Consider the following 27,010-nt stretch of genomic DNA (forward strand, 5'->3'; position numbering starts at 1 on the left):
TAAAGGCAGAGTAATGGTTCAAGTCGACTTCCTTACCAGGTACTTATAATTTCATTGTTATTTTGAATAACTGATAATATGAAATACGGGATACTTAGCTATCTTATAGTCATGTACACTGGTTTTCACCCGCCTCCCTGGGTGTGAATCAGCTACATGATTATCGGGTAAGTTTAATATTGAAAAATGTTATTTTCATTAGTAAAATAAATTTTTGAATATACTTACCCGATAATCATGATTTAATTGACCCACCCTTCCTCCCCATAGAGAACCAGTGGACCGAGGAAAAATTGAGGTGGTGTCAACAAGAAGTACTGCAGTACCTGGCCACAGGTGGCGCTGGTGAGTACACCCCCTTCTAGTATAGTAATCGCTGGCGTATCCCTTCCGTAGAATTCTGTCGGGCAACGGAGTTGACAGCTACATGATTATCGGGTAAGTATATTCAAAAATTTATTTTACTAATGAAAATAACATTTTTCAAGATTACTTTGAAAGGAAGATTTCAGTTGTACCCATTAATACCTTGTATGTGGTACTGCACAAGCAAGGGATTAGAGTCTTTAATATGAGATTGATATATAATTGTTTTATAAATTAATGTATTTTTTGATAAGCAATTTGGAATCCTAGTTATTTACTTTTGTCAAGGAAGATGTATTTTTAACTAATTTTTTTAACTTTCCATAAATTTTTTTATAACTAATTTTATTATCTCTTCTTTACAGTTAAAGTAAAATGGGGAAAGGAAATGTACCCAGATATCGAGCTGGACACTGGGGAACCTCCAATGGTTTTCAAGGCTCAGTTGTTTGCCCTGACAGGGGTACAACCTCACCGTCAGAAAATCATGCTTAGGGGTGCGACTATCAAAGATGAAACCTGGGATGGCATCAAGATGAAAGATGTAAGTGGTTAATGTAGATTATGTATTGTTTTATAATATACATTTGTAAAAAGTACCAAACATGTTTTTTTATGAATAGTACTTACCTGGCAGTTATATATATATATATATAGCTGATATCTCTAAATTTCAAAACGAGGCAACCGCCTTGTGGTGGTTGGGAGGTAGGTGGTAACACCCGTCACAGGGTGGTCCAAGGAATCATTCCCGTGTCCAAGACTTCAGTTCATCTCTGCCGGCTGGATCGAAAACATCGTCGGTCCACCATTGAGAGTTTTTCGAATCATTTTCCCTTCTTCGCTTTTTTGGACTTCGTTTGGTGAAGTACACTGATTTAGGGTTTTGGCAATCGTGTTTTATTATTATTATTTACTTTGTTTATCATGAGTGATAACTTAATTTTCGTGTTTGTGCGAGTGATGTATGCAAGGTGAGGTTACCAAAAGTGTCGGTTGATCCTCACAGTTTGTATGCAGAGGTTTTGTTTGTGCACTATATTTTAGGTGCGAAGTTTTTAATCCTGATGACGGAAATACGTTCCGGCAACTCTATGACGTCACAGTCGTGTGACGTAATCTTCATGTATGTCTTGCAAATTCTCTTTATTTGTTTTATGCAAAGAATGGGAGGAATTCCACTTATTTAAGTTTTTTAACTTTTAATGTAAAATTTTAAAGAAATATTTGTCCATTTGGTATTCGTTCTTTAAATCATCGATCTAATTTCATAAATTAAATAGAACTAGCGTATGGTTAATTTACGCTGTTACTCGTTACTATCGGTGCAGTCCCAACATGCCTTGGTAGCGTTCTTTTCGATATGGGAATTAAAGTGTTGGCTATTATTCTCCAACAACAGCTAATTTATATAGGAATTCTAGTTTTAGTAGCATTTTCATTTATATGTTCCTATTGTTTACATTTATATATATAGATACGTTATTGCTATATCTGTTCTTTTTATCATTACAACTCGCTTGTTTTTGAAAACCCTTTGAATTAATTGTGGATTACATTTGTTTTCCCTTTTTTCTGTTCATTTTAATCTTTAACGTATAACTTTCCCGGCGTTTGTATGTAACTACCGGGTAGGTATTTATGACATTTAATTTTACCGGTGGTTATATGTAACTACCGGGTGAGTGTCTTCAACATGTATTTTTAATCTCATCTCTTGCCCGGTGGTTTTTTTCTTTTTGTGACCGCCGGGTAAGTATGTTTGAAAGTTTATTTTATTATGGAAATGTCAGTTTAATATTCTATAAAAATATTTTGTTACAGTTTATATAGCAAGTACTAGAGACAATTTTGCTTTCTCATTCAAGCCCGTGGCAGAAGAATAAGTTCTCTCACAACGGGCAGGACTAATTATGGTTTTTTGTGTAAGAGTTTAATAGTGCAAGTTTTAAGTGCTAAATTAGGCATTGGATTCTTTCAGCACAGGGACGTTGTTTTCCTAGCCTTAGACCTCTTCCAAGCTCCCTGGCCCATGGGAGAAGGAACGTCGATCGGCGAAAGGAAACGAGAGGCGTTAGCTCACGAGCAAACGCCCTCGGGAGCGTTCCTGTTAACGTTCCCAAGAATGCTCGCCCTTGCCATGGGAAAGCAAAGAGCGTTGAACGTTAAGATTCTTACACTGCTTTTAGAGTTTTGCATTGCATCACTTTTGATTTTAATGGCAATACTTTAAGTCATAGATATTCTCTGCTAATGTCAATGCTTACAAACCATCATTGACTCGGTTTTTGTCCCAGAGCGCCAGTCGGCCTTATGAACCCTCTGGTCGGAACCGAACGCGCCGAGCGGCATAATGAATATCATTTTGCCTTAACGCTCGGCGCTAAGTCTTTCAAGACAGGACGAATGCAGCCTCGTCTTTCAGGGCAAATGCAACCCGTCTTTCAGGGCGAATGCAGCCTCGTCTTTCAGGACTAATGCAGCCTCGTCTTTCAGGACTAATGCAGCCTCGTCTTTCAGAGCGAATGCTGCCTCGTCTGTCAGGACGAATACAGCCTCGTCTTTCAGGGCAAATGCAGCCTCCTCTTTCAGGGCGAATGCAGCCTCGTCTTTCAGGGCGAATGCAGCCTCGTCTTTCAGGGCGAATGCAGCCTCGTCTTTCAGGGCGAATGCAGCCTCGTCTTTCAGGGCGAATGCTGCTTCGTCTTTCAGGGCGAATGCTGCCTCGTCTTTCAGGACGAATGCTGCCTCATCTTTCAGGACTAATGCAGCCTCGTCTTTCAGGACTAATGCAGCCTCGTCTTTCAGGACGAATGCAGCCTCGTCTTTCAGGACGAATGCTGCCTCGTCTTTCAGGACTAATGCAGCCTCGTCTTTCAGGGCGAATGCAGCCTCGTCTTTCAGGACGAATGCAGCCTCGTCTTTCAGGACGAATGCAGCTTTGTCTTTCAGGGCGACTCAGGGCGAATGCAGCCTCGTCTTTCAGGGCGAATGCAGCCTCGTCTTTCAGGGCGAATGCAGCCTCGTCTTTCAGGGCGAATGCAGCCTCGTCTTTCGGGGCGAGTGCTGCCTCGTCTTTCGGGGCGAGTGCAGCCTCGTCTTTCGGGGCGAGTGCAGCCTCGTCTTTCGGGGCGAGTGCAGCCTCGTCTTTCGGGGCGAGTGCAGCCTCGTCTTTCGGGGCGAGTGCAGCCTCGTCTTTCGGGGCGAGTGCAGCCTCGTCTTTCGGGGCGAGTGCAGCCTCGTCTTTCGGGGCGAGTGCAGCCTCGTCTTTCGGGGCGAGGGCAGCCTCGTCTTTCGGGGCGAGGGCAGCCTCGTCTTTCGGGGCGAGGGCAGCCTCGTCTTTCGGGGCGAGGGCAGCCTCGTCTTTCGGGGCGAGGGCAGCCTCGTCTTTCGGGGCGAGGGCAGCCTCGTCTTTCGGGGCGAGGGCAGCCTCGTCTTTCGGGGCGAGGGCAGCCTCGTCTTTCGGGGCGAGGGCAGCCTCGTCTTTCGGGGCGAGGGCAGCCTCGTCTTTCGGGGCGAGGGCAGCCTCGTCTTTCGGGGCGAGGGCAGCCTCGTCTTTCGGGGCGAGGGCAGCCTCGTCTTTCGGGGCGAGGGCAGCCTCGTCTTTCGGGGCGAGGGCAGCCTCGTCTTTCGGGGCGAGGGCAGCCTCGTCTTTCGGGGCGAGGGCAGCCTCGTCTTTCGGGGCGAGGGCAGCCTCGTCTTTCGGGGCGAGGGCAGCCTCGTCTTTCGGGGCGAGGGCAGCCTCGTCTTTCGGGGCGAGGGCAGCCTCGTCTTTCGGGGCGAGGGCAGCCTCGTCTTTCGGGGCGAGGGCAGCCTCGTCTTTCGGGGCGAGGGCAGCCTCGTCTTTCGGGGCGAGGGCAGCCTCGTCTTTCGGGGCGAGGGCAGCCTCGTCTTTCGGGGCGAGGGCAGCCTCGTCTTTCGGGGCGAGGGCAGCCTCGTCTTTCGGGGCGAGGGCAGCCTCGTCTTTCGGGGCGAGGGCAGCCTCGTCTTTCGGGGCGAGGGCAGCCTCGTCTTTCGGGGCGAGGGCAGCCTCGTCTTTCGGGGCGAGGGCAGCCTCGTCTTTCGGGGCGAGGGCAGCCTCGTCTTTCGGGGCGAGGGCAGCCTCGTCTTTCGGGGCGAGGGCAGCCTCGTCTTTCGGGGCGAGGGCAGCCTCGTCTTTCGGGGCGAGGGCAGCCTCGTCTTTCGGGGCGAGGGCAGCCTCGTCTTTCGGGGCGAGGGCAGCCTCGTCTTTCGGGGCGAGGGCAGCCTCGTCTTTCGGGGCGAGGGCAGCCTCGTCTTTCGGGGCGAGGGCAGCCTCGTCTTTCGGGGCGAGGGCAGCCTCGTCTTTCGGGGCGAGGGCAGCCTCGTCTTTCGGGGCGAGGGCAGCCTCGTCTTTCGGGGCGAGGGCAGCCTCGTCTTTCGGGGCGAGGGCAGCCTCGTCTTTCGGGGCGAGGGCAGCCTCGTCTTTCGGGGCGAGGGCAGCCTCGTCTTTCGGGGCGAGGGCAGCCTCGTCTTTCGGGGCGAGGGCAGCCTCGTCTTTCGGGGCGAGGGCAGCCTCGTCTTTCGGGGCGAGGGCAGCCTCGTCTTTCGGGGCGAGGGCAGCCTCGTCTTTCGGGGCGAGGGCAGCCTCGTCTTTCGGGGCGAGGGCAGCCTCGTCTTTCGGGGCGAGGGCAGCCTCGTCTTTCGGGGCGAGGGCAGCCTCGTCTTTCGGGGCGAGGGCAGCCTCGTCTTTCGGGGCGAGGGCAGCCTCGTCTTTCGGGGCGAGGGCAGCCTCGTCTTTCGGGGCGAGGGCAGCCTCGTCTTTCGGGGCGAGGGCAGCCTCGTCTTTCAGGATGATAGGACGATCGCCGCCTTGTCCTTTCAGGGCCACGCCACGTCTTATAAGATCTTTGTCAAGGATGACTTTAGTGATCACTTTTCTCCTGTTGAATTGTTTGAGGTTAACAGAAGGAGAGGATCCTAAGTTCTGTTGCTCCATGTTCCCCACCCTCTGAGTTTTCACGTGGTCATTAATGGAGCTTTAAGAATATATTAATTTTTGTTTCTTAAAACAGAAACCTTTGATGACTAACAATAGTAAGAGCCAGACTTTGTTACTTCTGTCTGCCTAACCGACTTTGCAACTTCAATGTCTCTCTTTTGGGAGAGGGAGTCTTTTGTCCGGTCCTGGACGTAAATGCTCTTTACGCCTTCATTCAGAAGTCAAAGTTCTCCATGGAGACATCAAAATCTTTGGAGAAGAGGGGAGCAGACCTTTGGTCAGTACTTCTTCTGGAGGAGGATTACTTTTTCCTTTTATAGGGAAACCTCCTTTAGTTTTTAGCTACAACGATTCTCTCTCCCAGTTCTAGAGAGGAGTCTAAGTGGCAGGCTATGCAATCAAACTTTATCTGAGGTTTGTTTACAAGGAAGAACGGGTGTAGAATGGGTTAGTTTAGGGCGTGTGTTTTGGTCTCAGCTCCTCCCCTCTCATGTTCACGTAACTTTTGCTTTATGTAGCGGAATACTGCTCTCTGGAGAAATCAGAGCGTCCCTGTATCTGGATTTTTAGATAACGTTGAGCCTATCAAATAATTAGGTCTTCCTGTCAACAAGAAGAGTCTCTTCTGACACCAGGACGCTCAGCACCTTGTCTTTTAGAACGTTCAGCGTCTCGCTCTGTTAACCTCTCGGCTCCACGTCTTACAGGACTTTTGGCACCGCGTCTTACAGGTCTTTTGGCGCCGTGTCTTACAGGACTATCGGCGCCACGTCTTACAGGACGATCGGCTTCTCGTCTTTCAGGACGCTCGACGTCGAAGTTCTAGCATGAGGCATGACTCTGAACATGAGAATCTAGGACTTCGTGATGACACTAGTCGAATCGTGTGTCGAGATCAAGGACGCCTTCGTTCTGATTTGTTGGATCTAGAAAGGAGGTTTGTTCTAGGGCAAGAAATATCGGGGCAAACATGCTCAGCAGGAAGAGTCTTGTTTTCCCTCAGAATGGTCTCTCAACCCGCAAGTCTGTCAGTCTCTGGATGTTGTGGGGCAGACCTGTAACAGACCTTTTTGCCTCCAACTGGAAGAAGAGGATCCCCTGCTGCTGCTGCCTAGCCCCGGACGAGGAAGCTGTAGCAGTGGACTCCTTCCTGATGGATTGGACGGGGGTGGACATGTTTGCGTTGCCCCCGTTCGAGATCATCAATCTGGTCTTCAGGAAATTTGCTCTCCTCGATTCGGGGCGAATGATCCTAGCGGCTCCATTCTGGCCTGCTAGGGAATGGTTTTCGGAAGTGATGGGCATGTTGATGGACTTCCCAAGAAGACTTAGGCAAGTCCAGATCTTCTCAAACAGCCCCTCTTCGAGAGGTATCATCTTACCCCCCTTGCTCTCTACTGACTTCCTTCAGACTGACTAGAAGCTTGTCAGATCTCGAGGCTTTTCGGCACAAGCGACGAAATCTATCGCCAGAGCAAGGAGGATCTCTTCACAAAGAGTCTACCAATCTAGGTGGGAGACCTTTATAGCTTGGTGCAGGCGGCATAAGTTTCCTCATCCACTACCTCTCTGAGCCAGATTGCAGACTTCTTCTTGTACCTCAGACAGGATGCTAAGCTGGCTGTATCTACCATCAATGGATACAGCAGTATGCTCTCCGCCCTTCTTTAGGCATAGAGGCCTAGAGTTGTCCCAAAATCAAGGTTTGCAGGACCTCATTGGGTCTTTAGACGACGTAATAGGTACTCTTATACCTGGATGTGGTGTTTAAGTTTCTGTGCTCCAAGAAATTTGAACCTATCTCGCTAGCCTCTCTTCGGGTTGTAGCGAAGAAAACCCTCTCCCTTATGATTCTAGCGAATGCCAAGAGGTCAGCGAAGTCCTGGCGATTGGGAAGAGGGTGAGCTTCAATTAGGATAGGGCAGTTTGTGCCTTAAGGTTCATCTTTCTCGTAAAGAGCGAGAACCCTTCGTAACCCTGTCCTACGACGTTTGATGTCATTAACCTCACGAACCTAGTGGGTCGAGAGAAGGAAAGACTCCTCTGCCCAGTTAGGTCCCTCAAAGTTTTTTTGGCTCACACTATGAACGTGAGCTGTGCATCCAACTTGATATGGTGTTCAGTGAAAGATCCGCCAAAAACCCCTGTCTAAGTATGCTTTGTCCTTTTTCCTGAGGGAGAAAATTAGGGAAGCCCACCTCTTATGTGAGGAGGAACACTTCGCCCTTTTGAAATTTCGGGCTCACAAAGTGAGGGCCATTGCTACCTCTCTGGCATATCAGGAATATATGTTAGTTAGGCTATTCATGGATGCTATTTTCTAGAGAAGCAACTCTGTCTTCGCTTCTCATTAACTTAGAGAGGTGAGAGTAGACTTTGGCAAGTGCTATACCTTGGGCCCATACATAGCTGCGGTTTCTGTATTAGGCAAAGGAGTTTATAACCCCACTCAACCTTGGTTTATATGCATGTATGAGGGTTTGTGTTTTTATGATGGTCTGAGGACTTCGTCTTGTGGTGCGGTTCCCTCAGTCTAGATAGATAGTTTATGTCTATGTTGCAGGGTTAGGTGGTTAGTTTTAGTAAGGTTGCAGTTTTTATCCTATGGGGCGAAGGTAGTTTCTGAAGTCTAGTCAAGTTGTTGGTCTTATCCCTTTGACAGACTAGATTGAGTTTTTTGCAGCTTTGCAGGCTTACTCCTGGATAAACTCTCCTAAGGGAAAGCCACTCTAAAGGCTGTACCTTTGAATCAGCTACCTCAGCAGGCAAGGAATCAAGTTGTTTTTATCTCCTACAACTCTTTTGTTGTTTCCCCAACGATGTTTACTGTCTGTTTCCCTCCTCCAAATGTGTGAATCAGCTATATATATATAACTGCCAGTTAAGTACTATTCATAAAAAAGGGATTTTGACGTAGGAAAAATCTATTTCTGGGCGAGGGACCTGTGCCGCCCAGTGAATAAGCTCCTATTAGCACTTATTCTTAGGTAATTTACTGCTAAATATACCAGAGAAAAAATGTAAAGGAGTGCTAGGTTAACTAGCTCGCTCACCTATTGGTGTCGGTATAGAATTGGGCGTATAATCCAGAGGTCCCGCACTATTTAGATTCATCCACGACAAAGACCCCAATAGAGGAGAGCCGTTCAACCTCACTCGGCACCACCAACTCTGCATCCGCTCAGAACCCAACTCCTTAGCACTCAAAGTTTGGGGACTCCAAGGGAGAGGAGCTGGGAGGGTTCACTGGGCGGCACAGGTCCCTCGCCCAGAAATAGATTTTTCCTACGTCAAAATCCCTTTTCTGGGCTTGAACCTGTGCCGGCCAGTGAATATATACAAGAGAAATGTCACCAAACTTGCAAAATAAAGGAAAAAACATAAACATAAGGGAAATACAAGTTACTTTAATCAGAGATGAGTGCCAAAAACAGCTATAAGGGTATCTTAAAAAGAACATAAATCCACTTGGTAGAACAATTGACAAAAAAGGTAAGGTATAATAATGCCGTGAGTGATGATATATACAGATACTCAGGAGTCAAAAATTTACAAATATAGTAATAGTAATCAGGTGCAAAACCAACGAATACAAATAGGGTATAAATGAGGCAGGTAAGGGGGAGAGATAAAATGACAAGGAATTAACATGTGAGTTACCTGGGGGTAACTACGCTCCCTGCAGCTACTGTAGGAAATTTAAGGGCTTCCAAATGTTTAAGATAGTGTTTCTTGAACACTGACGGTGACTTCCACCCTGTATACCTGGAAAGATCCGTAAAATTCATGTGGTGAAAAAAGTTCACCGAAGTAGCAACCGCTCTGATATCATGTGCAAGAGGAAAAGAGTCAGGGCTAGCTTGTTTAATAAAATACAAAATTTGTTGCCTGATCCCTTTAATGGTAATGGTACCGCCTTGTTCTCTAACGAATAGAGGCCCGGAGGAGTTAGAGGAGGTCCGGGATAAATAAGACTTAAGAGTAGTAACAGGGCACAGAGACGGATCTTGCGTGAGGGGAACAATTTTCCAGGAGGACCATCTGTTCTGAGGGTCTTCGTTCTTAGCTAAAAAGAATTTGTTAGGTGAAAGAAGGACCTCTCCCGAAGGAAGGAACTCAATATGACCCGGGTCTCTTGACAAAGCTGCCAGTTCAGAAATTCTTGCCCCGGAAGCCAAACTCACCAGGAAAAGTGTTTTCCTGAGAAGGGGAATGTAATCACAAGAACTGTTAATGGTATCAGAAGCCAATTTGAGTACATCATTAAGGAACCAGGTAACCGGGGTAGGACGAGTAACCGGTTTCAGTCTGGCACAGGCTTTCGGAATTGAAGCTAACAAAGAGTCGGTTAAGTCTATGTTAAAACCCACTAGGAAGATCTTTTTCAAGGCAGATTTAATAGTGGTGATAGTATTGGCTGCCAGACCTGATTCTAATAAAGTTCTAAAGAAAGTGACTGTAAGGTTCAAGTTCATACAGTGTACGTCTGAGTCTATCAAAAATTTAGCCAACTTTTTAACCGCAGAATCATATTGGCGGATAGTGGAATCCCGTTTATCTGATTCTAGGAACAGGGTGTTTTGAGGATCGATATTGGCACCATGCATGGCCGCAAACTTCATGAAGTCCATAAAGTTAGGGCGCTATGAATGTTTGAGAAAGCGTACACAACGCGTGTTTGTACTATCTGAGACAGAACCGGATTGGGTATCGGGTGAGGATGTAGTCTCAACTCTCGCAGGAGAGGGTACCAATTGCTCTTGGGCCAGTTGGGTGCGACCAAGGCTACTCATCCCCTGAAGGATCTCAGTTTGTCTAGAACTTTCAGTAAAAGATTCACCGGGGGAAAGAGATAAATCCTTTCCCAGATGTCCCAATTCTGTGACATGGCGTCTGTGGCGTAGGCCTGAGGGTCTAGATTGGGAGCCACATATACTCTCAATTTGTGGTTGGACTCCGTGGCGAAGAGGTCCACTTGGAGACCCGGAACCCGAGAGAGAATCCACCGGAATGACTTTAGATCGAGTGACCATTCCGATTCTAGAGGGGAGGTCCGGGACAAGGCGTCTGCAACTACGTTCCGGACTCCCGCCAGGTGGACAGCTGAAAGATGCCAATGGTTCGAGGCTGCTAGGGAGAATATGGATACTAGAACATGGTTCAGAGGCCCTGATTTTGATCCGCCTCTGTTGAGGCAGCGGACCACCACTTCGCTGTCGAGAACCAGACGAAGGTGTTGTCTCTTGGATGGAGCGAGACGTTTCAGGGTTAGAAGAACTGCCATGGCCTCCAGCACATTGATGTGAAATTGGCGGAATAAGGGAGACCAAAGACCTTGAACTTTCCTGAGCTGAGAATAGCCTCCCCAACCTGATAGGGATGCGTCCGTGTGAATGATTAACTTCGGAGGCGGAAATCGAAGGGGAACTGACTTTGACAGATTGTTGGCCCTTGTCCAAGGTAGAAGTCTTTCCCGGAGAATGGGAGGAAGGCGGACTTTCCTGTCCCGGAGCTTCCGGTTCGCCCTCGAACGCCAGACACGATTGATATCTTTCAATTTTGCTTTCAGAAGTAGATCCGTCACTGAAGCAAATTGAAGGGATCCTAGGATCCTCTCTTGGAGTCGTCTGGAACTTACTTTGTCTTTGAGAAAGCGTTTGGTGTTCATTGCAATCTCTAACCTCTTGGGTTTGGGAAGACACAGAGTGTGAGATATAAGATCCCATTGCAGGCCGAGCCATTGGAACTTTGATTTCGGAAGAAGACGGGACTTCTTGAAGTTGATCTGGAAGCCTAGAGATTGAAGGTATTGGATGACTCTGTGAGTGGCTTTTAGGCAATTTTGGGAGGTGTCTGACCAAATGAGCCAGTCGTCCAGATAGGCTACTACTTGAATCCCTTGATTTCTGAGTTCCTGAACAGCAACTTCTGCTAACTTTGTGAAGATCCTTGGGGCGATGTTGAGCCCGAAAGGCATCACCTTGAAGGAGTAATTTTTGTTTCCTAGGCGGAAGAATAAGATACGGACGGAAGTGTCTCGCTATCGGGACGTGATAATAGGCGTCTGTAAGATCGATAGAGGTGGTGACGGCCCCACGGGGAAGTAAGGTCCGCACCTGCGAGACGGTAAGCATTCGAAACTTGTCGCATTGAATGGACAAGTTGAGAAGGGATAGGTCTAGAATCACTCTTCTCTTGTCCGAATCCTTCTTCGGGACACTGAACAGCCGACCCTGAAACTTCAGGTGTTTCGTTTCTTGTATGGCGTTCTTTTGTAACAGGTCCTGGACAAATTCGACTAGGTCCGGAGTGGAATGCTGATGAAATCTGTTCGGTGGAGGAGGTCCTTGAATCCAACTCCACCCCAGTCCCTTGGAGATGATACTGAAAGCCCAGGGACTGAACCTCCATTTGTTGCGGAAGGCATAAAGCCTCCCCCCTACCCGCTGCACCTCAGTATTGGCTTGAGGAGTTGCCTCCACGTCCGCCTCGGAAGTTCTTTCCCTTGCGAAAGAATCTACCTCTACCTCTGTTCTGGTATGAACCACGGTGGTAGCCTCTACCTCTGTTATAACCCTGGGAAGAGCCTTGAGCCTCATAAGATTGGTTAAAGGCTGGAGAGGTGGTGGAGGCACCGGGAAGCTGGCTCTTAGGGAGCAGAACGGTGACGTAGTCGTCCGAGGAAGGAGCCTGAGAGGTGGAAGGCTGTGCAGGAACAGCAGGAGATGGAGGAAGAGGCTGCCGGAAAACGGACGAGCTACTCTGCTGTTGCCGGAACTGAGTGGAGGTATACGGGCGGAGCTTCTTCCTACCCCGGGCTTGGTAACTTGCGGGATCATATTTCCGCTTAGGAGTCAAACCCCAACGGGCTTTAAGGCTCTGATTAACTCTAGTAGCCTCTGCCAAGACTTCCTCCACAAGATCCTCAGGGAAAATATTTGGACCCCAACAAGAGGACCGGATAAGTTTATTCGGCTCGTGCCTAATAGTCGCCTCAGCCAGGACGTGTTTGCGGCACCTACGTTTAGCAAGAGCAAAGTCATATAAGTCAAAATATAACGACTGCAAAGTAGCCTTATTGAGAGACTTAAAGATACTCTCAGTATCATAAGTTAAGGCTATCGACTCCGTAGACGTGGCCAAGTTCAAAGTTCGACCAACACGTAGGCGGGAATCATACTCCTGTTTAATAAGGGATTCCGGGAGACGGGGAAGCCGTTCACTAAACATAACTGACGCACAGTCCGCTGTTAGCTTGCCAGAAGTAAAGGTGGTATGGACATTGTCCCAACACTCATTACCTGAAGGAAGAAGGAGGGAGATCGGATCCACCTCTCGGATGGGAGGCAAGGGCTTCTCCTCCAGAGCATATTGAAAAGCAAGCTCTGCAATCTTATTGACGCATGGAGTCACGGTATTCTTGTCCATTAAGAACATTGTGAAAGAACTTTTATGAGGCGTCAACATGGTATTGGTGCAACCTATATCATTCAGAAACCTAGCCCAAACAGATTGGGCTTGTTCCTTTGGGAAAATGACGGTCTCTTTGGGGACCTTATCCAGCCGAACCAGAGCTTCCTCGGTAAGCCTGGCATAACCATGAAATGGAAATGCGAGACCAGGAGGAAAGAATTCAAAATCCTCTAGTGGACGAGTACCAAGACCTTCCAACGTTAACATCCCGTCTGAGAATGGGGAATGAAGAGCCATGCGCCAAGGGTTATTCTTGGTAAACGGCGGAAGCTTAGAGGCATCCGGGATGAGAGAGCTTTGAACTCGCTCCGGAGCACCATGCTCTAATGCCCCAAGTCTCTGACCAATGTTAGAGAACATCGTGTCCATCTTGGCCTGCATTTCCGACACAATCTTAGATTGCATCTCCGACACAATGCGAAGCATGGCTGATTCGGAAAGGCCCGGGTTAGGAGCAGAAGTGGCGGATTGTACTCCCGGGTCGTGAGACTTAGAGGAGGAGCCGGAAGCCTTAGATGACGGGTTTGTATTTGATTTGGAACTATGGGAAGCCTTGTGGGGCTTACGAGCTTTTGGCAAAGTTCTAGATATAGACTTATCTTTGGGGGGAACCGGGTGTGATCGGTGAGACGAATCGCGGTCCCCAGAAAAACCATGGAAAGAAGAGAGATCAGATGAAGAAGAAAGAGCGGGTCTGAGGATAGGAATCTCAGCGCCGGTAACACCTGCCTCACTTACCACCCTACCTGCATCCGGATCATCCAACAACATAGGTTCCACATCCAAGTTCAAGGAGGCAACATTGTCTTCCAGATCTCCGGGGGCATCCAACGGATCTTGTTCCTGGTCGATGAATCCCGCAATAGTGGCATCAATGTCGGCAATGATGGGTGCCGCAACATGCCTAGCCACAGCGGCTGAAGACTTGGCATTAGGGTAGATCATAGCACAGTAGTCTTCAGATAGGACGTAAGGCTGTTTCGATTTCACGTTTCGGGCAAATCCCCCAACCCACACTTTCAGTGTGGCCCGAGCCGCAGTCTTCTGCTCCGGGGATGCCTGAAATAATAGTGGGAATTACAGAAAGGAAGATTCCCGGCGGTCCTTCAAGACCATAGAAATCTTACTAAATAGTGTATGTATACCAAATAAAGGTAAAATAATTAGAAAGACAACATAGCCAACGGGACTCACCGAATCAGATCCGAGGGTGGTGATGAGGTCAAAACAGACCATACAATTATCAGGGTGCCAGACTACGATGTCTTCCAGCTGAACTCCGCAGAGGGCGTGAGACCTACACACAGTATGGCCACAAGGCTGGTGAAGAACAGCCGCACAGGCCGTCGTCTGACAATGCACCATCTATAAAAAGAATAGTATATGAGAAACTGTAATTCTCTTAAGTAGGGGCGGGTCCGGAGGACCCGGGACTAAACATAAGTCTAACTTAAGACTAGAGCTTAACTGTAATACTCTTAAGTAGGGGCGGGTCTGGAGGACCCGGGCCTAAACATAAGTCTAACTTAAGACTAGAGTATAGCTATCCATTCCGGTCGAGCCGGGATCATAAAGAAGGATGCAACAAAGAATTAAGACACATGGTGTCTGATTTCCCGGAGCGAGGTTAAGCCCCGGACCGGGAAATAAAAGTACATCCATAAACCAATACATATAGGAACTCCGGGATAGTGATCTGTCATATATAATCATAGGAACTGTTATAAATTAAGAGGGGGGCGGAACCGTAGATAAGAACCACCAACAGAACCCGGAGGGTTTCGTATAACATAATAAAAGTGTGATAGGTGAATATAAAATAGGGTGCACCGGGATCCTACTCTGTTGACCGGTGGCCAACCCGTCTAGACAGAGACGAAACCGCCGGGACACCCGGAGGACAAAGTCCATAAACACTGAACTACCCCCTCTAAAAGGAGGGAAGGCAACGGTCCCCTAGGGGAGGGGGAAGAGAAGCCTAGCCACCAACCTAGCGAGAGGGGGAGCTTGGGGGAGGATCACGTGATACGGAGCAGCAGGGCTACCAACTGACGATCCCCAAACACTACCAAAACAGATCATACGGAGTAATAAGCACAAATATTCATTATAAAAGTAATAGCGTTGAAAAATATATAAATATACACATAAAAAATTAGGGCAAGGCATGCGAAATAATGAATAAATCCCGAAGGACAACATCCTGATGGCTTAAATAATAAAATTTTGCCGCCCAGTAACGAAGGTCGGCAAGCCATCTACGATACGTAATCTGATATCGGCCCTAAATATGAACCACAAGGGTTCTAAACGCTAAATAATGAATATCCACAATAAAACATATAAAAATTTAAACTAATAATAAAAATAATACACTTAGTAACACCGCGAGTGAAACTAAAAGCTCTCAAAACAGGAGTACCAACCGTAAACGGAATCGAGCAAGACCGAGATGATCGAAGAGAATAAACTCCTATAATTTAAATATTAAACGGTCTAGATTGCTCAAAACACAGCAAAACAGCTTGGTACTTAACTTAGACGGTGTCTCCTGGGAAACCGATGTAGAAGCCATAATCCACGAAAAATAAGGCAAAAACACGAGAGCACAAACAAGCGGGTTACCACACAGGCGTGCTAAAAAGGAGTTGGGTTCTGAGCGGATGCAGAGTTGGTGGTGCCGAGTGAGGTTGAACGGCTCTCCTCTATTGGGGTCTTTGTCGTGGATGAATCTAAATAGTGCGGGACCTCTGGATTATACGCCCAATTCTATACCGACACCAATAGGTGAGCGAGCTAGTTAACCTAGCACTCCTTTACATTTTTTCTCTGGTATATTTAGCAGTAAATTACCTAAGAATAAGTGCTAATAGGAGCTTATTCACTGGCCGGCACAGGTTCAAGCCCAGAAATGGAGTTTTTATGATAAAACAAAGTTTTATGAATACTTACCTGGCAGTTATATATATATTCGAAGGCCCACCCACCTCCCCTCGGGAGACAGGTCGGGCATAGATGAACTGAAGTATTGGACACGGGAATGATTCCTTGGACCACCCTGTGACGGGTGTTACCACCTACCTCCCAACCACCACAAGGCGGTTGCCTCGTTTTGAAAAATTCTGCCGATTTAGAGATATCAGCTATATATATATAACTGCCAGGTAAGTATTCATAAAACTTGGTTTTATCATAAAAACTCCATATTCCCAGACAGATTCAAACTTCCTAGTCATTAAAATGGTTATACTTCTAGTTCCGTTTTATACGACCAACCGTTATGTCTTTGGACAGAATGATATGTTTTCATCGAGATCTCCAAGCCTCCTCTCCAGTTTTGTCCTCTTTTCCTGAAACAGGTTATTTTTTTTTCAAACTGTGTGACAAGAAGGCATATGGTTAAACAAGCAGTTAGTCCACAGGACTTCCTTTTATGTTCGACCACTAGGACTCTAACTCCTAGATTCCAGAATGCCGTCATCGAGGAAGTATCTTCAACCATCTAGAAATTCTCACAAGAAGGTTTACCCTTCTCTGAAGACTTCAGTACTATGGACTGATCCTAACAGACTCTGTGGCTGATCTTTGTTACCACAGAGACTTCACCCCGAGTTTACCGAACTCAGAGGATTGATGTAGATCTCGAGAGATACTCCAGCTTCCTTATCAGAGACAGGTACCCTTGGATGAACTCTCTCTCCAGATGCATCAAAGAAAAAGGTGGCATGCTGTACCATTCGGCCTGTGGGCTCTTGTCAGAGTCCGAATGGTACCGTCTCTTAAACCTCCCAGAGATGAGGGCAGCCTTCCTACGGACAAGGGGTACCACCCCCTTCGAGGAGAATTCAGTTTTAAGCTCCAGCTTGTTTCTCAAACAACACCCGATGTTGACCTTCAACTTGAGCTAGAACTCGTGGAGGGGAAACAGAGTATGGCCAAGAGGACAGCCTCTCGTGGAGGGGAAACAGAGAGTACGGCCAAGAGGACCGCCTCTCGTGGAGGGGAAACAGAGAGTACGGCCAAGAGGACCGCCTCTAAGTGCTGGAATTCTCCCTTCTGAGGGAGAATCCCGAGTCTAACCACTTGTCAACAATCTTCTTGCGTGTGGGGAGAATCACTGACTACAGCAGCAGATGTTGATCATGTCTTTTTCCACGGAAAAGACTTCTTTTACCCTTTGGTCTCCGCTTTGGAGGACTCTTCCAGCGAAGAGAGGGATTCATCCACTCCCTTGCTGTAGTAGTCCCCCCTCCAGCCACTGTGCAGCAATCTTCCTGCTTGCTGATCGCCGACAGCGGCAGCAAACAATGGTCACCTTTCCCATTTGCGAGAGCATCTTCCTTTTCCTGGTTGGTCTCCCCTCCGGGGGATTCTTCCCACGGGAATTGGGTTCGCCCATTCTCACTATTGCCCTTCAGAGCAGGCCTAGTCATCAGCAGTCTTGTCTTGTTGGAAGACTCGTCTCACCTTCCAACGTAGATCCTAAAGGATCCTACAGGAATTGGATTTATCCGTCCCCCACTCTTAATCTTTGGGAACAGGTCATCAGACTCGTCTTGCTCAGCATACTTATCTCGCCAGCAAGAATCTTTTTGTACAGCAGTCTCGTCACGCCCAGTTGACTCTTCTGCAACTCTTGACAGAGATCCCAAAAGAACCCCCTCAGCGACTAACACCCACATGGGAATATTTTTAAATATTTAACTTAGCCGGTGAATATATAATAGCTGCAACTCTGTTGCTCGACAGACACATACATAAAAAACTCGCCAGCGATCGCTATGCAGGTTGCGGGTGTGCCCACCAGCGCCAACTGTCGGCCAGATACCACTCTCAATGTAAACAAAACCTTTAATTTCTTCTCTGTCGACGTGTCGACAAGACGTACTTTACTCGCTGTTGAACCTGGAGTTTTTCCCATCATATTTGGTGAAGTACTTTAATTTGGTTTGAGCTTTCGCAGTACAGGTGTTTTTCTTCAAATAAATCCTTGAACTCTTTTTTGAATCGGATTAATTGTTGATGACTTAGATCGTTTTTTGGAATTTTCCATTGACTAATTCAAAATGGCTGACCCTTCTCAAGTTCCCAAGTTTCGAAAGTGTAATGCTAGGGACTGTCATAGGCGTCTTCCAAAGGCTTCTCTCGACCCTCACACTGTTTGTTCCAATTGTCGGGGTAAAACCTGTCAATTGGAAGATCGGTGTGAGGAATGCGTGGGCCTTTCGGAATTCGATTTTATCGAATTTGATAAATATACACGCAGACTAGAGAGAGATAGGGTAAGGAGAAGTTCTTCTAGGTCGGTAGATTTTTCCTCTCCACATGCCCCTGAACCTATTCCTTCCCCTGTAGTGGTTGTTCCTAACCCCCCTCCTAGCACTCAGGAACCGTCTATGGCAGACATGATGCGTGCTATTCATGCCTTGGGGGAGAGAGTTGAGGCTTTAGCAAGTGACCGAAATCAACTCATGGCGGACGTGAAGGAACTCAAAGTGCCAAAGTGCCGCGGCGGATAGTGTCAAAGTGCCTAGTGTTACGCAAAGTGTTGTGAACAGTGTTGCGCTTGAGGGTTCGTCTGTTCGTGCCTGTCGTCCACCTAGTCCGGGACCTCTTGCAAGCTCCCAAGCCCAGGGGAGAAGCAATGTCGTACGACTTATGGGTTCGAGAGGCCTTGATCAGCGAACAGACGTTCCCTCTTTGGTATCAGGTGGATCTCATCAAGATCGCCCCTACCAAAGTAAGACGAGAGAGCCCATTTTTACCTCGTCGTCCGAAGGTGTTTCACGTAAGAAACCTTGGACCAAGGTCTCTAGACCTTTAAAGCGTAAGTCGGTCCCTTCAGGACAAGTCCAACGTCCCGGATGTAGCCACTGGGACAGTTCGGACCCGTTGCTGTCATCTGATGACTGCTCGCCGCCTAAGAGAGGCAAAGTTGTGCCGTCTCATTCGCTAACCCCGTCTGTTACCGCACCTGCTTCCGTAGACCCTAAATGGGTGTTACTGCAAGACATGCAGTCTAAGCTTGCGTCCTTGATGGAGGACTACAACGCTGAGAAGGTTTCCGTTGACCCTACTGGCCATCAGCCATCCAAGCGTTCTGTTGTGCGTCCTGTTGACGTGGATGTAGCTTTCTCGCGTCAACCAGTTGGTGTGGTACCTCCACCGACGCGACCCAGTGTGGATTTCCAGCCGCACGTTGACGTTAGGCAACGCACTGATGCGATTGGTGACGTTCAGGACGTTCATCAACCATCAGAGTTGACTTGTTTTGACGCGGTGCGTCAACCTCCGCAACCCGGTATGGTGTTGACTGCACAACCCAGACGGTCTAAACAGTCTCGGGTGGACGCTGTGCGTCCTCGCGCACCTGTTGTTGTTGACAGTTCCCAGACTGTTCAGCAGTTCCAGGACGCTGCGTCCGGCTCCGTCACGTATGCACCAGTGCGACCGGACTCTGCGAGTCAAACGTTGCCTACACCTTTGCCGTTTTCTCATCAGTTATCGGATGAGGAACTGTCAGATGAGGACGTTGCTGAACCACAGCCTGAGGATCAGCCTTCAGAATTAGATGAGCCTAAAGCAGTTCAACCATCCTTGGACTTTAGAAAAGTCATGGCTGTTTTTAAAGAGTTGTTCCCTGATCACTTTATTTCTGTGGCTCCTCGTTCGCCGCCGTCCGAGTTTGTCTTAGGCGTTCCTGCTACCATGCCTGCCTTTACTAAACTCGTTCTCTCTCGCTCATCCAAGAGAGCTTTACGGCTGTTAGGCGATTGGTTAGAGACCAAGAGGAGTTTAGGGAAGACGGCGTTTGCCTTCCCCCCGTCTAAACTCTCGTCTAGATCGAGCGTCTGGTATGCCACGGGAGAAGTTCTCGGCTTGGGAGTTCCTGCCTCTGCCCAGGGCGACTTCTCAAGTCTTGTAGACTCTCCCCGCCGCCTTGCCATGAGACGCTCGAAGATTAGTTGGTCACCCTCGGACCTGGACCACCTTCTTAAAGGCATATTTAGGGCGTTTGAAGTCTTTAACTTCCTGGACTGGTGTTTGGGAGCCCTGAGTAGGAAAATCTCATCTGCCGATAGGGATGTTTCCTTACTCATTATGTCCTGCATGGACAAGGCCGTCCGCGATGGGTCCAACGAGCTTGCCGCTTCATTCACGTCTGGAGTCCTTAAGAAACGAGAGTCTCTGTGCTCTTTTCTTTCAGCAGGAGTGACGCCATGCCAAAGATCTGAGTTACTCTTTGCGCCCTTGTCTAAGTGCTTGTTTCCTGAAGTCTTGGTTAAGGAAATTGCCTTGTCTTTAGTGCAGAAGGACACCCACGATTTAGTTGCGTCCTCGGCTCGCAAAGCTCCCCCTTTGCCTGCCTTGTCTGCTAGACCTAGGATAGACACTCCAGCGTCCAGGTTTATCCCGCCCTTTCGTGGCAGAGCCTCCAGCAGGGGAGGTGCTCGTGCCGAAGGGAAGAGAGGGAAGAGGAAAGGATCCAAGTCCTCTAAGGGCAGAGTCTGACTGCCCGCAACTTCAGACAGCAGTAGGTGCCAGACTCAAGAACTTCTGGCAAGCCTGGGAGAAGAGAGGCGCAGATCAACAATCTGTGAGGTTGCTCAGAGAGGGGTACAAAATCCCTTTTGTACGCAGACCTCCTCTAGCGACGTCCCCCATCGATCTCTCTCCCAGGTACCGAGAGGAAGAAAAGAGACAAGCCCTGAAACTGGAAGTGTCTCTTTTGCTAGAGAAGGGAGCGGTGGTCAAAGTCTCGGACCTTCAATCACCGGGGTTTTACAACCGTCTCTTCCTAGTATCAAAGAAGACAGGAGGTTGGAGACCGGTGCTAGACGTCAGTGCTCTGAATGTCTTTGTCGCAAAGACGAAGTTTACCATGGAGACCACAAAGTCAGTCCTAGCAGCGGTCAGAAAGGGAGACTGGATGGTCTCTCTAGACCTAAGGAACGCTTACTTCCACATCCCCATTCACTCAGACTCCCAACCTTTTCTGAGATTCGTCTTCGACGATGTGGTTTACCAGTTTCGGGCCCTGTGCTTTGGCCTAAGCACAGCTCCTCTCGTGTTTACGAGGCTTATGAGGAATGTGGCAAAATTCCTCCATTTATCGGACATCCGAGCCTCCCTTTATTTGGACGACTGGTTTCTCAGAGCCTCTTCCAGTCATCGCTGTCTGAAGGATCTCAATTGGACTCTAGATCTGACCAAGGAATTGGGACTCCTAGTCAACTTGGAAAAGTCACAGCTGGTCCCAACCCAAACTATTCTGTATTTAGGGATGGAGATTCACAGTCAAGTTTTTCGGGCTTTTCCGTCGGCCCCCAGAATAGATCAAGCCCTACTCTCCATCCAGAAGATGTTGAAGAAAGAACGCTGCTCAGTCAGGCTTTGGATGAGTCTGGTAGGAACGCTGTCATCCCTGGAGCAATTTGTCTCGCTAGGAAGGCTACACCTCCGACCTCTTCAATTCCATCTGGCTTTTCACTGGAAAAAGGACAAGACGCTAGAGGCGGTCTCGATCCCGATTTCCGAAAAGATAAAGACTTGTCTGACTTGGTGGAAGGACAATATCAGCCTACGAGAGGGTCTTCCCCTGGCAGTTCAGAAACCCAACCACGTTCTCTTCTCGGACGCATCGGACTTGGGCTGGGGCGCGACGCTGGACGGTCGGGAATGCTCAGGTCTGTGGAACTCGAGTCAAAGGAGCATGCATATCAACAGCAAGGAGCTTTTGGCGGTTCATCTGGCCTTGATAAGCTTCAAGATTCTCCTTCGAGGCAAGGTGGTGGAGGTCAACTCGGACAACACCACGGCCTTGGCGTACATTTCCAAACAGGGAGGTACCCACTCATTGACTCTGTACGAGATCGCAAGGGACCTGCTCATCTGGTCAAAAGATCGAGGCATCTCCCTAGTAACGAGGTTCATCCAGGGCGACTTGAACGTCATAGCGGATTGTCTCAGTCGGAAAGGTCAAGTAATTCCAACCGAATGGACCCTCCACAAGGATGTGTGCAAGACTTTGGGCGACTTGGGGTCAACCCACCATAGATCTCTTTGCAACCTCGCTGACCAAGAGGCTTCCAATCTATTGCTCTCCAGTCCCAGACCCAGCAGCAATACATATAGATGCCTTCCTCCTAGATTGGTCCCATCTAGATCTTTACGCATTCCCACCATTCAAGATTGTCAACAAGGTACTGCAGAAATTCGCCTCTCACGAAGGGACAAGGTTGACGTTAGTTGCTCCCCTCTGGCCCGCGAGAGAATGGTTCACCGAGGTACTTCGATGGCTGGTAGACGTTCCCAGAAGTCTTCCTCTAAGAGTAGACCTTCTACGTCAGCCACACGTAAAGAAGGTACACCAAAGCCTCCACGCTCTTCGTCTGACTGCCTTCAGACTATCGAAAGACTCTCGAGAGCTAGAGGCTTTTCGAAGGAGGCAGCCAGTGCGATTGCTAGAGCGAGGAAAGCGTCTACCATTAGAGTTTACCAATCGAAGTGGGAAGTCTTCCGAGACTGGTGCAAGTCAGTTTCCGTATCCTCGTCCAGTACCTCTGTAGCCCAAATAGCTGATTTTCTCTTATACCTGAGAAAAGGACGATCCCTTTCAGCTCCTACTATCAAGGGCTACATAAGCATGTTGGCCTCGGTCTTCCGGCATAGAGGCTTAGATCTTTCCAACAATAAAGATCTGCAAGACCTCCTTAAGTCTTTTGAGACCTCTAAGGAACGTCGTTTGGCTACACCTGGGTGGAATTTAGACGTGGTCCTAAGATTCCTCATGTCAGACAGGTTTGAGCCTTTACATTCAGCCTCCCTGAAAGATCTCACTCTTAAGACTCTTTTCCTGGTATGCTTAGCCTCGGCTAAAAGAGTCAGTGAGCTTCATGCCTTCAGCAAGAACATCGGGTTTTCGTCAGAAAAAGCTACTTGTTCTCTGCAGCTTGGTTTCCTAGCCAAAAATGAGCTACCTTCTCGTTCTTGGCCTAAATCTTTCGATATTCCTAGCTTATCGGAGATCGTAGGCAATGAACTAGAAAGAGTATTATGCCCTGTTAGAGCTCTTAAGTTCTACTTAACTCGTACTAAACCTTTACGAGGCCAATCTGAAGCGTTATGGTGTTCGGTTAAGAAACCATCCTTGCCTATGTCAAAGAATGTTTTGTCATACTTTATCAGATTGTTAATACGAGAAGCTCATTCACATCTGAGTGAGGAAGACCGAGCTTTGCTTAAGGTTAAGACGCACGAGGTTAGAGCTGTAGCAACTTCCGTGGCCTTTAAGCAAAATAGATCTCTGCAAAGTATCATGGACGCAACCTATTGGAGAAGCAAGTCAGTGTTCGCGTCATTTTACTTGAAAGATGTCCAGACTCTTTACGAGAACTGCTACACACTGGGACCATTCGTAGCAGCGAGTGCAGTAGTGGGTGAGGGCTCAACCACTACAATTCCCTAATTCCATATCCTTTTAATCTGTCTCTTGAAATGTTTTTTAATGTTGTTTTTATGGGTTGTCCGGAAGGCTAAGAAGCCTTTCGCATCCTGGTTGATTTGGCGGGTGGTCAAAGTCATTTCTTGAGAGCGCCCAGATTAGGGGTGTGATGAGGTCCTGTTGTATGGGTTGCAGCCCTTGATACTTCAGCTCCTGGGAGTCTGTCAGCATCCTAAGAGGATCGCTGGGCTCCGTAAGGAAGACGTACTTACAAGGCAGAGTAATCGTCTAAGTCGACTTCCTTACCAGGTACCTATTTATTTTGGTTTTGTTATATTGATAACTGTCAAAATGAAAAAACTCTTAGCTTATACGATGTAAACATATTTAACTCTGGAGAGACCCACCTCCTTGGGTGTGAATCAGCTATTATATATTCACCGGCTAAGTTAAATATTTAAAAATGATATTTTAATCATAAAATAAATTTTTGAATATACTTACCCGGTGAATATATAAATTAAACGACCCTCCCTTCCTCCCCAATAGAGACGCAGTGGGATGAGAAGAAATTGAAGGTTTTGTTTACATCGAGAGTGGTATCTGGCCGACAGTTGGCGCTGGTGGGCACACCCGCAACCTGCATAGCGATCGCTGGCGAGTTTTTTATGTATGTGTCTGTCGAGCAACAGAGTTGCAGCTATTATATATTCACCGGGTAAGTATATTCAAAAATTTATTTTATAATTAAAATATAATTTTTCACAAAGCAGTATCTTTGCTACAACTTCATGCTCCTCCTCACTCAGAGAGTCTCTCCCACAAAAGTTTGTATAAAGGATGTCTGGATACCTGTGTTAATCTAAGGCTTTGGCCATCCGGGCCAAGTGAACTGTAAGTTGGTATCAGGGAAGGGGTATCCCTCCCCTCAATGCCACTGTGCCAGCATTAATGGAGTTCCGGTTACCTTCGGGAGGAAAGCTTCTCTCGGTCTCGTCAATGAAAGTCCCCCGCTAGTTCCGGAGCCTCTCCTTCATTCCAAATGGAATTAACCTTTCCTCCACGTAGGGGTCGCCCCCTCCCCCTCATACGGAGTTTCAAGCCTACAGACCCTTAGTCGGAGAGCTGACTCCCAACAGCAGATGTTTACCTGACCTCGATGACAGGTCTCCCGCTCGTGTTGGCTTTGGCCTAGAGAGTCGGGGAACCCCCATGGGATGCCTTAACGTCTCTCATTCATGACGATGGGCCAAGTAATGCTCGACCTCGTTTCTGGCAGGTCAGATCTTGGAATCTGAATCCTTCGGTCTGGGAGTCCTTCGCCGCATGACCAATGATCCGAATTAACAGTTACTATGCCAAAGAGAAACTGGAGGCCCACCTCCAGGAAACTACAAGTGCTCTCCCCCGAGTGTCGGCACTCTTCGTCAGCTCGGGGAAAGTTAGGAGAAGGATCACCAAGTATACGTCGTCTCGGATTCACAAGGCCATGGACCAATCATCAAATCCATATCCTTCTCCTCATAGAAGAGACGGAGAGCTAATAACATAAGGGGCAGAAATATGCCCTAACATTTATAAGACTACTCTGTGACGCAGGCCTTCTCAGCGGGCATATAGAAGCGTTAAATGACCATCACCCCCCACTTTCTGCAAGGTGTGATTCACAGGAACATGGAGACGTTCTCCATGGATCTTGTGGTGGCTACACAATAAATGGTTTTGAAACCTCAGGACATGGACAAGTAGCAGATAAGGGAGGGTAGAGTTTAACCATGGTTAAGTCTGGGATGAATGACAGGCAATGACTGGCTCTTTCTTTCTTTCATCTTCCACTTTGTTGAATAACAGCACCTACGTTACTCTACAAAGCTGACCTTCATTGTCTGCAGGTAAAAGCATTTCCCTTGTGGAATCTGGTATTGTTGGGTATACTCGTTATGTCCCCATACCCCCTGGTGAGGGGGGATTTGGGAAGTCCATGGTACCCTCGGAAGAGTACGATGATTCGGAGAACTGTTACTTAGACCAGTCAGTGCTAGTATCACAAGCACGCAGCTTGCATAGTCCGCAGACCATACATACCTTGGTTTTAGCGAGGTGTAGGGTTTCCACCAATTATTTGCAAAACATATTAAGGGGAAAATCCCAGATCAAAGCCAAAAAGCCGGCTGGACTTCCACCCTCCTAAAGGGTAAATCATCTCCAATAAATAGTGTTGGTTTGTATTAGTAAAGGAACAATGGCAAATTTGGAAGTAATTTGTATTTTTCCTGATGATGCAAACCTGTAGCTGTTTATACAAATTGGGCTGCCAGCACCAGTCCCCCTTGAAGTCCTACCCCCAAGCAAAATGGGGTTCACAACCTAGATGTGTGAGTGAGTGAGGTAGCCACTACCCCCAGCCCCCTAACTAGTGGGTGGGTGGTTAAACCTCACTAAAAGTCTAATGCCTTGTCTTTCAGCTTTGCCAAAAGTATTACATACATACATACATATACCAAGGCACTTCCCCCCAATTTTGGGGGGTAGCCGATATCAACAAAGAAACAAAAACAAAAAGGGGACCTCTACTCTCTACGTTCCTCCCAGCCTAACAAGGGACTCAACCGAGTTCAGCTGGTACTGCTAGGGTGTCACAGCCCACCCTCCCACATTATCCACCACAGATGAAGCTTCATAATGCTGAATCCCCTACTGCTGCTACCTCCACGGTCATCTAAGGCATCGGAGGCAGCAGCAGGGCCTACCGGAACTGCGTCACAATCGCTTGCCATTCATTCCTATTTCTAGCACGCTCTCTTGCCTCGCTCACATCTATCCTCCTATCACCCAGAGCTCCTTCACTCCATCCATCCACCCAAACCTTGGCCTTCCTCTCGTACTTCTCCCATCAATTCTTGCATTCATCACCTTCTTTAGCAGACAGCCATTTTCCATTCTCTCAACATGGCCAAACCACCTCAACACATTCATATCCACTCTAGCTGCTAACTCATTTCTTACACCCGTTCTCACCCTCACCACTTCGTTCCTAACCCTATCTACTCGAGATACACCAGCCATACTCCTTAGACACTTCATCTCAAACACATTCAATTTCTGTCTCTCCATCACTTTCATTCCCCACAACTCCGATCCATACATCACAGTTGGTACAATCATTTTCTCATATAGAACTCTCTTTACATTCATGCCCAACCCTCTATTTTTTACTACTCCCTTAACTGCCCCCAACACTTTGCAACCTTCATTCACTCCCTGACGTACATCTGCTTCCACTCCACCATTTGCTGCAACAACAGACCCCAAGTACTTAAACTGATCCACCTCCTCAAGTAACTCTCCATTCAACATGAAATTCAACCTTGCACCACCTTCCCTTCTCGTACATCTCATAACCTTACTCTTATACCCACAGTAACTCTCAACTTCCTTCTCTCACACACACTTCCAAATTCTGTCACTAATCGTCCAAGCTTCTCTTCTGTGTCTGCAACCAGTACAGTATCATCCGCAAACAAAAACTGATTTACCTCCCATTCATGGTCATTCTCGTCTACCAGTTTTAATCCTCGTCCAAGCACTCGAGCATTCACCTCTCTCACCACTCCATCAACATACAAGTTAAACAACCACGGTGACATCACACATCCCTGTCTCAGCCCCACTCTCACCGGAAACCAATCACTCACTTCATTTCCTATCCTAACACATGCTTTACTACCTTTGTAGAAACTTTTCACTGCTTGCAACAACCTTCCACC

General features: G+C 47.8%; 2 protein-coding genes across 2 annotated transcripts in view; one reads left to right on the forward strand and one right to left on the reverse strand.

The window, feature by feature from the left end:
* Usp14 (ubiquitin specific protease 14) overlaps window positions 1-27,010 on the forward strand; it is a 91,041-nt gene that overhangs the window by 25,805 nt on the left and 38,226 nt on the right. Inside the window, exon 2 of the mRNA XM_068360788.1 lies at window positions 732-910. Coding sequence (XP_068216889.1) covers window positions 732-910 — 179 coding nt within the window. The remainder of the gene's footprint in view (window positions 1-731; window positions 911-27,010) is intronic.
* On the reverse strand, window positions 11,560-14,375 carry LOC137628998 (uncharacterized). Its single transcript, XM_068360252.1, has 2 exons — window positions 13,994-14,375; window positions 11,560-13,858 (listed from the first exon to the last, which is right to left on the reverse strand). The coding sequence occupies exons 1-2, from the start codon at window positions 14,162-14,164 to the stop codon at window positions 11,780-11,782; spliced, it is 2,250 nt and encodes a 749-aa protein (XP_068216353.1). The 5' UTR covers window positions 14,165-14,375; the 3' UTR covers window positions 11,560-11,779.

The sequence above is a fragment of the Palaemon carinicauda genome, chromosome 37 (genome assembly GCF_036898095.1).
Source record: "Palaemon carinicauda isolate YSFRI2023 chromosome 37, ASM3689809v2, whole genome shotgun sequence".
NCBI classification, from domain to species: Eukaryota; Metazoa; Arthropoda; class Malacostraca; order Decapoda; family Palaemonidae; genus Palaemon; species Palaemon carinicauda.